The sequence below is a fragment of the Mandrillus leucophaeus genome, unplaced genomic scaffold (assembly GCF_000951045.1).
Source record: "Mandrillus leucophaeus isolate KB7577 unplaced genomic scaffold, Mleu.le_1.0 Scaffold60, whole genome shotgun sequence".
Lineage (NCBI taxonomy): Eukaryota > Metazoa > Chordata > Mammalia > Primates > Cercopithecidae > Mandrillus > Mandrillus leucophaeus.
Genome location: NW_012106475.1, coordinates 6,254,322 through 6,266,515, shown reverse-complemented (window position 1 = coordinate 6,266,515; position 12,194 = coordinate 6,254,322). Strand labels below are relative to the sequence as shown.

At 33.7% G+C, this 12,194-nt stretch overlaps 1 protein-coding gene across 1 annotated transcript in view; it reads right to left on the bottom strand.

The window, feature by feature from the left end:
- MAP4K5 (mitogen-activated protein kinase kinase kinase kinase 5) overlaps positions 1-12,194 on the bottom strand; it is a 106,651-nt gene that overhangs the window by 56,224 nt on the left and 38,233 nt on the right. Inside the window, exons 3-7 of the mRNA XM_011999750.1 lie at positions 10,001-10,091; positions 9,471-9,535; positions 6,266-6,321; positions 256-303; positions 124-166 (exon numbers count right to left, since the gene is read on the bottom strand). Coding sequence (XP_011855140.1) covers positions 124-166; positions 256-303; positions 6,266-6,321; positions 9,471-9,535; positions 10,001-10,091 — 303 coding nt within the window. The remainder of the gene's footprint in view (positions 1-123; positions 167-255; positions 304-6,265; positions 6,322-9,470; positions 9,536-10,000; positions 10,092-12,194) is intronic.

Below are 12,194 nucleotides of genomic sequence, written 5' to 3'. Positions count from 1 at the left end.
TAAAATGAGTTTTGGGAGTAAAATTACTGGATCAAAAGTTAAACATTATTGCGACTCTTGATATGAAAATGAAAAGTGTATAATGTTAATTCTCATTTAAAATTTTATAAAAATTTAACATACCTAATTTTACATCGCCATGGTCTGTCAATAAAATATTAGCACCCTAGAACAAAAAATACAAATACTATTAAATTAGCATCATAACATTTCTTCCAATAGAATTGGCAATTTAAATGTATTAAATGAACTTACTTTGATATCTCTATGCATTTTGCCTTTAGTATGCAAATAGGCAAGACCCTAAAAGTTAAAAAAAAAAAAAAAGTATCAGCAAAACTGTAAATGTGACTCCTAAATTTTCTACTTAAATTCTTATCAAATAAGAAAAACTAGACTGTCTATTTTGGGGAGAAAAAATCCAGGTAAGTAAATCAATGTTTACCATATTTTAAAGATTTGTTTTCGTTTTTGAGACAGAGTCTCACTCTCTTGCCCAGGCTGGAGTGCAGTGGCAGCGATTTTGGCTCACTGCAGCCTCCATCTCCTGGGTTCAAGCAATTCTCTTGCCTCAGCCTCCCAAGAGACTGAGATTACAGGCATGCGCCACTATGCCTGGCTAATTTTTGTATTTCTTAGTAGAGGTGGGGTTTCACAACTCCTGACCTCAAGTGATCCACCCTCCTCGGCCTCCCAAAGTGCTGGGATTACAGGCGTGAGCCACCACACCCGGCCTGAAGATTTCTAATTTATTTTCTGATAAACATCAGAAATATTTCACTGAACACAATCAAGATACCGAACATATTCATTAACCCTAAAAGTTTCCTTATGTGATGCTCCTTTATAATTTTCCCATTCTTCCCCACAACCCTCACAAACACTGATCTGCTTTCTGGCACTATAGATCAGGGTTTCAAAGTTGTTTGACTATTCTAGGTGTTTTGCATTTCCACAGCAATTTCAGAATCAGCATGCCAACTTCTTTAATAAAAAGCCTTCTCAAATTGTGATTGGAGTTGCACTGAATCTATAGATCAATTTGTGAAGAATTATCATCTTAACAGTACTGAGTCTTCTGGTCTGTGAACATGGTATAGCTCTCCATTTATTTGGGTTTTTAATTTCTCTTGGCAGTTTTGTAGTTTTCTGTATGCAGGAGTTTATGCATCTTTTATCATATTTACCCCTAAGAATGTATAATATATTCTTTATGTTATTATATGTTGTATTATTTCAATTTCTGATTGTCGGTTGCTAGTATATAGAAATCTGATTGATTTTTGTTTATTGGTAGTGAATATTTATTGGTAGTGATTTTTGTTTATTGGTAGTGAATATTTCTAGCCTCACTTATTAGTTCTAGTAGCTACTTTGTAGATTTTATTCCATTTTCTATTTAGATGATGATGTGGTCTGTGAATAAAGAGAGTTATACTTCCTACTTTCTAATCCAGATACCTTTTATTTCATTATTTTCTCTTTTTGCACTGGCTGAAACCTCTAGGACAATGTTGAAAAGTAAGTAGTAAAGGCAGACTTCATCACTCTGTTTGAGTGAGCTTGGAGGAAAAAACACCCCGTCTTTTAGCATTAAGTATGATTTTATCATAGATTTTTCACACGTACCCTTTATCAGGTTGACCAAGTTCCTTTCTATTCCTAGCGTGTTCAGAATTTTTTATCAGGAATGACTGCTGGATTTTGCTAAATGCCCTTTCTGTGTGTATTTAGATGATAATGTGGTTTTTCTTTTTTAGTTGTTAAGATGAAATGATTTTTGGATATTAAACCAACACTGCATTCTGGAATAAATTCCACTTGTTTATGATGTATTAACTTTTAAAATATATTACTGGATTACCTTTGCTAAACCTTTTATATTTAATGTTTACACCCAGGTTTATGAAGAACATTAGTCTGTAGTTTTGTTCTCTTGTAAGATTGTTGTCTAATTTTGGTGTCAGAATAATGCTGACTCAAAATGATTCGGGAGTTATTCCTCACTCTTCAATTTTCTAGAAAGGTATATATAGGATTGGCATTATTTCTTTCTTGTATGTTTGGTAGAATTGACTGTATGGCACCATCTGGCTTGGAGTTTTCTTTGTGAGAATACATATAGGATTATTCAGGTTACTTATAATTGAGTGAGCTTTGGTAGTTTTTATCTCTTGTTGAAACTGCCCATTTTATCTAAGTTGTAGGCTTTATTGGCATAATACTGTTCATAACACTGTCTTGTTATTTAATATCTGTAAATTCTGTCTTGACATCCCATCATTCATTTCTGATGCTGACCACTTGTTTCTTCTCTTTTTACTTTTTTCCCTGATCAATCTGTCTAGATGTTTATCATTTTTACTGCTCGTCTCAAAGAATCAGATTTTTATTTCATCGATATTCTCTATTACTATTTTTCTCCTTTCCATTTCTTTTATTTCTAATCTAATCTTTTTTTTTTTTCCTTTCTCTGCTTACTTTGCATTATATTTGCTCATCTTTTTCTAGCTTCTTAGGTGGAAGCTGAGGGTATTAATTTGAGAGTTTCTATTTACTGCTATAAATTTCCCTGTAAGTACAGACTGAATATCCCTTATCCAAAATGCTTGGGACCAGAAATATTCCTGATTTCAGGTTTTTTAGTACTTGCAGAATATATACTGGTTAAGCATCCCTAATCAGAAAATAGAAAATACAAAATGCTCCAATGAGCATTTTCTTTGAGCATAATGTTGGAATTTCTTAAACATTTCTTGTAGGATGGGTCTGCTGGTGATTTGTTCTTTCAGTGTTTGTAAGTCTGAAAAACTCTACTTTGTTTTTGTTTTTGAAAGAGATTTTCTCTAGGAATAGAATTTTAGGTTGACAATTTCTTTCCAGTACTTTAAAGATTTTCCACTGTCTTCTCACTCATTTCTAACAATAAATCTTCCTTGTCTTTGTTCTTCTGTATATCACGAGTCCTGTTCTGAACTCTTCTAAGATGTTCTAACCAAATAAGCAATTTGATTCATGTGTCTTAGTGTAGTTTTTTTTCATGTTTTTTTTTTTCTTTTTTTTGTGCTCAGGGTTTGTTGAGCACTTTGGATCTGTGGGTTCATATTAATAGTTATCATCAAATATGGACAATTTTCAGCCATCTCCCCTTTTCAGTTTGTCTCCCTTTTCTCTTTCGTTTTCCTTTCTTCTCTTTGTCCCTCTGTTCTTTTTTTTTTCCCCCCTCATTTTTGTCCCTTTTTTTCTGTTGTCCCTTCAAGTACATCAATTATATCCATATTAGGCCATCTGAAATTGTCCTACAGCTTAATGACACTCTACATTTAGAAAAAATTATTTTTTCTTTCCATGTTTCATTCTGAGTATTTTCCATCTCTATGCCCTCAAATTCAAACTAATATACATTTTTTGCAATATTTAATCATCTATTAATTTCGTCCTTTGCTAACTCCATCAGACACTGTGGTTTTCATCTCTAGAAGTTTGACTTGGGCCTTTTTTATACCTTCCATATCTCAACTTGTTAAGCATCTTAAACAGTTATTATAACTGTTTTAAAGTTTTTGTCTGCTAATTCTAGCATCTCTGTCAGTGTGGGTTGGTTTTACTGATTTTCATTTTATTATGCTTCTTTGCTTGTCTGGTAATCTTCGAGAAGACACCCAACATTGTGCATTTTACTTTGTTGGGGCTGTATATTTTTGAATTTTCAAAAATACTCCAATACTCTGAAGTACTCTCCAATACTCTACCTTAAATACTCTAACTGGCTTGGGACCCCACCTGGGTTCCTTCTCCCTATACCGTGGCCTGAAAACTTTCCAAAGGCCATAAGCTGGGGCAATTATATGGCTTCCTTGATTTGTTTCCTATTTTTCAGGCCTCACTGTCCTTCATTACCTGACGTTCAGTTTCTTGAAAATCACTGTTTCACATATTTTGCCTACTTTATTTGATTGTTTTGGGTGGCATGGTAAATCTACTTCTTGTTACTCAATTTTGACCAGATATGGAAGTTTATCTGCATAATAGAATTTTAAAACTGGAAATAATCTTGGAGGTATTCCCTTCCTAAGCTTCATATTAGGTTTTTTTAAAAAAAAATTTTCTGTATTTTTTGTGGGTAAATAGTAGGTATATATTTATGGGGTATTTATTTGGTACAGGCAGGCAATGTGAAATAAGCACATCATGGAGAAAGGGGTATCCATCCCCTCAAACATTTATCCTTTGAGTTACAAGCAACTCAATGACACTCTTTGTTATATTAAAATATAAAATTCAGTTATTATTGACTATAGTCACCCTGTTGCGTTATCAAATACTAGGACTTATTCATTCATTCTTTTTTTTGGTACCCATTAATCATCCCCACTTCCCCCGCCACCATATCAAATCCCTTCTCAGCCTCTGGTAACCATCCTTCTACTTTCTATGTCTATGAGTTAATTGTTTTGATTTTTAGATCCCACAAATAAGAAAGAACATGTGATGTTTGTCTTTCTGTCCCTGGCTTATTTCACTTAACATAAGGATCTCTAGTTCCATCCATGTTCTTGCAAATAAGCCTCATTTTATATACTCACGCATTACATAATAGGGATGCATACATTCTGAGAAATGCATTGTTAGGCAATTTTGTTGTGCAAGTATCATAGAGGGCACTTGCATAAACATGGATGGTATATACATATAGCCTACTAAACACCTAGGGTGTATGTATAGCCCTATTGCTCCTAAGCTACAAATCTGTGCAGCACATTACTGTACTGATATTGTAGGAACTGTAACACAATGGCAATTACTGTGTATCTAAACATATCCAAACATAGAAAAGGTACACTAAAAATATAGTATTAAAACCTTATGGGACCACTGTTGTATATGTAGCCCACTGTTGACCGAAATGTTATGCAGTGCAGCATTGTATTTTGGGAACTAGAACTATATAAATGGTTAAGGTCATAAACCAGCGCCAGAGTACAAATCGAACTTTGTTGTTTTTTTTTTTAATTTTTCACCCCCACTCAGTACTTTGTTTAATACTTAGGGAAACAATGAACTCTGGAAATTAAAATACAAAGAAAATGAATTTGTCAATAATTCCCTGCTATGAGTGTATGATTAACTTTGTATTTTATGTAGATACAATAAAGTAGGTTTCTATGTTATGCAAATGTTACAGGAATATACACACACATATATACATATATATTATACATCTCTCTCTCTCTACATATAAATATATATATGTCAGATAAATTAATCTGATTTATCTCTAAGATTTGGCAGTGGTTATGTCTTTTAAGGCATGTGGGAACCAACTCTTCAAAACTGACTAGAACTTTTTCCTAGATCAGCCCACTCTCCCATTTTGAAAAAGATGAAAGAACAACGCATAGAGTATCAATTTCATTTCTAAACAAACTACACAATCTAGGAAATGTAGGGATAGAAGAATTAATTAACAATTATCAGTTGTAAATTACAAAAATACAAACCACAATCACTACTACTTATTCCCTCCTCCTAATTTAAATGCCTTAAAGTATATAAACAAAATTGTTAATTACTAATTTTCTCAGTGAGTAGTCTTTCAGGGCTCTGAAAAAAATAAACAAATTGGGAGAAATACCACATACTCTATATCTTTATTGAATATTCATAACCTATTTTAGCATACTTAAAGTTCTCACAGGCCCTGAAGTAAAGAAATCTGTTTAATGCAATGTTAACCAAACTTACAAAAAGAGATTCTGCTATCATTAACACCTGTTAATATCACATAGAACTAGGGTTTTCAGATAATGCCTTGGGTTAATGTTGTGCTAACTTATTTTATTTCAAGAGAAATAGTAAAAGCCCCTATGTCTCATGGAAGAGATTCCTTTTACTGCCATAAACTTGAAGAGAACACTTAGACAACTTGTTACAATTGAGAGGTTTGGTGATTCATTCTTGAAAACCAATTTACACAACTAAGGGCCAAGTGCTATAAAGCAGAATACCTCACATGACCACGGTGTGCATCAGCATCAAAGTGGAAGTCCACATATGATCACTGTATATGTCGTCATCAGCTTAAATGAATTCATGTGATTCATTCATGAAAGAAAAATAACTAGTTTTACAGAATTATAAGAGATTAACAGAAAAATCATTTTGTTTTACCCTTTCCCTTTCTCTTTAAGACAGACTATCATTTTATAGTTATTAATTGTCAACTTAGAATTGCCTTTCTAACTACATTAAGAAAATACAGTACCTGTAAAGTTTCTCTGCATACATAGGCTATTTGCAATTCTGATAATGGTCCAGTAACTAGAAAGAAAAAGAGAACACAATGTTATACAATTAAACCTAACAGATTAAAAACAGTCTATTTAAAAAATGACAAACTAGGCCAGGCGCAGTGGCTCACACCTGTAATTCCAGCACTTTGGGAGGCCAAGGCGGGTGGATCACGAGGTCAAGAGATGGAGACCATCCTGGCCAACATGGTGAAACCCCGTGTCTCCTAAAAATACAAACATTGGCTGGGCGTGGTGGTGCGCACCTGTAGTCCCAGCTACTTGGGAGGCTGAGGCAGAAGAATTGCTTGAACCAGGGAGGCAGGAGTTGCAGTGAGCTGAGATCGCACCACTGCACTCCAGCCTGGCAACAGAACAAGACACAGTCTCGGAAAAAACAAAAAAACAAAAAAACAGACAAACTATTATAAAACAACTTCTATTTATATAGTTGGATGATTTCTCTTCTGATTGTGAGGATGTATTATTTTTGTCATCAAGAGACAAAAACGAAAGGTAACACTGAGAATTTTTTCAAATGTACTTTAAAAATAAAAGATTTAACTCCATATAACTTTGGTCCGTGAAAATATTAAGCACTCATGTGCAAAGCATAGTGGTATGCATCATAGGAAGGTCTATAGAAAGCAAACCTGAATAATTTTTCAAAAATGAAGAAATACATATAACTAATTAGTGTTACAGAGAAATAGAGAACCATAAAGAGACTGACTGTTCCAATATATAAAAAGGCATCATATACTTTTTTAAAGATCAAGATGCTATTTCTTCAGCATAATTTTTTACCACACCTATCAAAACAGAGAGGCTTGATCTAGTACCTTATCTAAGAATTTAAAAAATAACCATGTCACTTTCGGCAAGCAGATCTCTCCCTAATATGAAATATAAAATTCTTCTTATTTCAAGAACTCAACCAGAGGTTTTGTGACTATGCCTTTCAATACCATGAGAGTAATTCTGGGGTGGTATCTGCTGACAGTGAAACCAAATCAGGTAATCATGGGTATTCTTCACCTACAGAAGTATTCTACTGCATATTTTAACCACTGGCTCTCTTTACCTATTCAGGAAAATAAACTTCTGATTCTTAGTAACATGATAAATAGTAGTAAAAGAAGAAAAGTCACTTTATTAACAACATCTAATTATAAGTGTAGATTTTCTTGATTATTAGGCTATCTAGTATACTAACTACCAGGATGGGTACTACTTAGGTTCAATTTAATTTAACAAATATCAGGTTTAGTAAGAGAAAGTCAAAATTTTGTGAAAAAATAAAATTAATGTTTCAAAGCTATTCTTTAAACTTAGACGTTGCAAAAAAAAAGAGCCAGCTATATAGCTTGATTTTATCCATATAGTCATAAGAGTGCTCTCATTTTATAAAAATTTAAATGGATAAAAATTACAATTACTGAATAAAAACTTTTCATAGAAAAGACAGCTATTTATTTATTTATTTATAAGAGTCTTGCTCTCTCGCCCAGGCTGAAGTGCAGTGTCATGATCTTGGCTCACTGCAACCACCGCCTCCGGGTGCAAGTGATTTCTCCTGCCTCAGCCTCCCAAGTAGCTGGGATTACAGGTGCCTGCCACCATGCCCAGCTAATTTTTGTATTTTTAGTAGAGATGGGGTTTTACCATGTTGGCAAGGCTGGTCTCAAACTCCTGACCTCGGCCTCCCAAAGTGCTGGGATTACAGGCAGGAGAAGATAGCAATTCTTTATAAAATCATAGAAAAAAATTAAATCCAGTGGCACAGAGAATTTTAAATCCATATGCATAAGAGATAGCCTGAATCATCATAATTTGTGTATTTGTAACAGTTATGTGATGTTAAACATTTTTGTTAATAAAGACATAGTGATCAGTGTTTAGACATCAGTCAGAATTTTTGTTGTTATGGATTATTTGTTGTGACAAAATTAGATAATTATGACATTTTAAAATTTAAGTACTACATTGATAAGCTTTCATTATAATTTAAAAATTTACTTCTGAGCTCCGCTTTCCCTCTCCTGTGGTAATGATTTAATCAACTGGTAGGTATTCTTTCATTTTGCTATACATTTACATTGTATATTTATACTTATAAGAATATAATTTTTAAAAGCCTAAGTATGACCAAGTATGTTATACATACTCTTTCATGATTCAATTTTTCCATTTAAAAACAAGCCTTAGGGATATATACCCAGATCAATAATTACGAAGTAACTTCATCTTTTTAAGTGCCACATAGTATTCCATATTACAAGTTGAAGAGTAGTTTATTTAACCACTGCTCTATTGATTGACATTTTAAAACTAAGCTCTGTAGTTACAACCTATTACTTGAAGTGAAATAGCACTTCTGTTTTTATATCTACTGTGGCTGCATTTGTAAACTGCATAACTAAAATTTGATAAGGTTTCCAATATAAAGATTTCAGCATAGAAACTTTAAAAATATTTCACATAATTCTTCAAAACGAATTATAAAATGAGTAGCTGCAATGGGAGTTTTACTATCCCATATCCATGTTAAACAAGGAGAAGAAAAATTATAAGGATCTACGTTTAGTCTCATAAATTCTAGAAATTCAAGAAATTGCCAGCAGCGACAAAACAAATTAAAAGCTAAACAGTAGAGCCAAAACTAAAACTTTCTAAATAGTATTAGAAAGTAATGTCAAATTCAGCTCAGAAAACTGCCTAAATTAAAGGAATACTAAATAAAATACTCGAAACTTTAAAACATACATATTAACACAAAAATATTACAGTAACAAGTAAATTGTTTTTCTGGTTAGCAGATTAAGTTATTAAGACAGACATGTAACTTCCTTTCTGTGAGTTACCCCTTGCATTTCAATTTTTTTTTTACAAGGAAATGTAGGAAGTTTCATTTGTAGATAAAACACTTTTCTAGAGATTATATTTAAAGAGTAAAATTTGGATTATATAAATACTTTTGCATTTCTCAGTTCGGGCTCAGGCAAGTTTAACTGACTAACCAATAAAAAATAAGTATCAATTTCTGTTATGCAGTGCTCCGGGAACAGAAGAATGCAAAATAGTAAGTCTACCTGTTAATATCTGTGGTTAACTGGAAATATCAAACAACAATCATTAAAACCAAAGTCTGTTTAAAATGTAAAGTCAAATTAACAGTACCATGGTAAATATCTTGAAGTGATCCGCCACCACAGTATTCCATACAAATCCATAGTTTTTCCCGACTAATATGAAAAAGAAAGAAAATTGTATTAGCTAGTAATCCTCAATCACTGAAATACTCTGAGGCTCTCACTCTTCAGCACACCAAGGTTCAGGATGGACTGCAAAGTGCAACAGGAAACTGCCATGCAATCTTGCTATAATATACAGAAAAGCACATTAATTTCAGCTTTGTTCCCAACTTAAGTGGTTTAGAATATGATCAGTTTTATAAGTTAAAACACTTACTTGTAATCACTTATAATGTTTCATTAAAATTGCCAGATAAGGTACAACTGTAAAAATGGGAGTACCATTATTAATATATAATAGGGGAAAACCCTAGAAATAGGAAGACTCTAAAAAATTTAGAACTTTGCAGTGTTTAAAAACACACATATACAGTAGCACTTGCATGGAAGGGAGAGAGTGTAGTAGCAAAGAGTATATAAAATACAGAGAGAGATGATGCTTTTTTTCCCTCTTACCTAAGGTAACTCCCAAAGTAGGCAACGATGTTACAATGTTTACATTCTTTAACCATAAATATTTCTTGTTGAATCAAAGAAAAATCATCTCCTGGAAAACAAAATAAATTGTTTATCATGTTACTCAAAATCTCTACATATGAAAAGAAGGAAGGAAAACTTTACAATAAATATTAGAGATGAGGAATTAGGCATTCTTAACACTTCAGTGAAAATGCAAACTGGTAGAATCTTTCCATAAAGTCAGAAGTCTTTAAAATATACAGAATCTTTGAATCCACAATTTCACTTACAAGTTTTTTTTTCTTAAGGAGACATGTACAAAGACAGATGTTTACTACAGTATGGTTTAATAATGCAAGAATGGTTAAATAAATTACATTACAGTGTGTTGTGACATGAAAATAGGTTTATATTATGTGAAAAAGGAGATTATGTATTATTTTAGTATATAGAAAAAGTATTTCAAAAGTAACTTTGCTTTCTTCCTTTTTGGTCTGTATTTTACAATTAGTCTATCACAGACTCATATAAGTTAATTAGAAAAAAGCTACATTAGGCCCAGCACAGTGGCTCACGCCTGTAATTCTAGCACTTTGGGAGACCAAGGTGGGCGGATCACTTGAGGTCAGGAGTTCGAGACCAGCCTGGCCAACATGGTGAAACCGTGTCTCTACTAAAAACACAAAAATTAGATGGGTGTGGTGGTGGGCACCTGTAATCTTCAAACTTGAAAAGCAACTTCCAGTTTAAAATCAGTGGGCAACACAGTAAGCCTCTCCTCCCCCCACTAAAAAAAAGTTCAGTGGTGTCCAGACAGACTCTGGCTCTAACTCAAAGTCATCTTAGAAAAACATACAAGGCCAAGAATGAAAAACTCAGCAATTAGGTCTTAGATAAATAAACAAAATCTTCACACAAGTCAGAGATATTTTCTCCCTTTATACTTTCAACTTTTCCAGTTCAAAACCAAAATAGAGCTTTAAATATTCTTGCCATGCCATTAAGAGCTTTTAAAGAACCTATCACTACTGATGTGGTTTAAACATATATTTAGCTTCATACAAAAATTAGCTGGGTGTAGTGGCAGGTGCCTGTGGTCCCAGCTACTCGGGAGGCTAAGGCAGGAGAATTGCTTGAACCTGGGAGGTGGAGGTCGCAGTGAGCAGAGAGCTACCACTGCACTCCAGTCTGGCCACAGAGCGAGGCTCTGCCTCAAAAACAAAACAAAACAAAAATTCACACATATATTTAGTTTAACTATTAATATGCCACATTGATTTGTAATCATTAGAGCATTTTTTTAAACAGTCAATTCATGTAAACATTAACTGATAGTTCAGTTACAGAATTTCATGTTAACAATTTTAAAGGGTTAGGGAAGCCAAACAAGGGTACAATCTTCTAACTGAATGAATGTCTGACAGAAAACCTTTAAAGATAATCTAGCTTTTATTTGTAAACTGGGAAACCGTGTATTACATAAATGGTCACATATACCCTAAACATAAGTGCACAAATGGCAACTTGTTACAACTGAAAATGTACTTCTTAATGGTTTGACAATAAAAGAGGATCGAAGGAGATAATCCAAAATAGAAGATGATCTCCTGTTACTCATTATCAGTTTAGGCAGAAGCTGTGAGTAAGCCCTGGAGGTAACAGTAGAAAGTCTGCCTATCTAGGTGCAGACGAAAGGCCCTGCTTTCTGTGTTCACTCACGGGAACCAGAACGCTTTGTTCTTTTATATCACTCCTCCATCTGAGCCTTTTCCATCATAGCATTAAAACAACTTCTTTATGCATGCTGATTTCCCTCAAATGGGCTAAATTCTAGCCCATCTTTCATGTTTGAAAAAATATGAATTATAAAGGAAAGAAGAGTAAAGCAGCACATAATTTTGTTAATATATGTGTATTAGTCCTTTCTCACACTGCTATACAGAACTACCCAAGACTGGGTAATTTATAAAGAAAAGAGGTTTAATTGACTTACACTTCCGCATGGCTCAGGAGGCCTTACAATCATGGCAGAAGGGGAAGCAGGCAAGTCTTACATCGTGGCAGGCGAGAGAGTGTGTGTGTTACAGGAACTGTCAGACACTTACAAAACCATCAGATCTCATGAGAACTCACTATCATGAGAACAGCATGGGGGAAACCACTCCCATGATCCAATCACCTCCCACCAGGT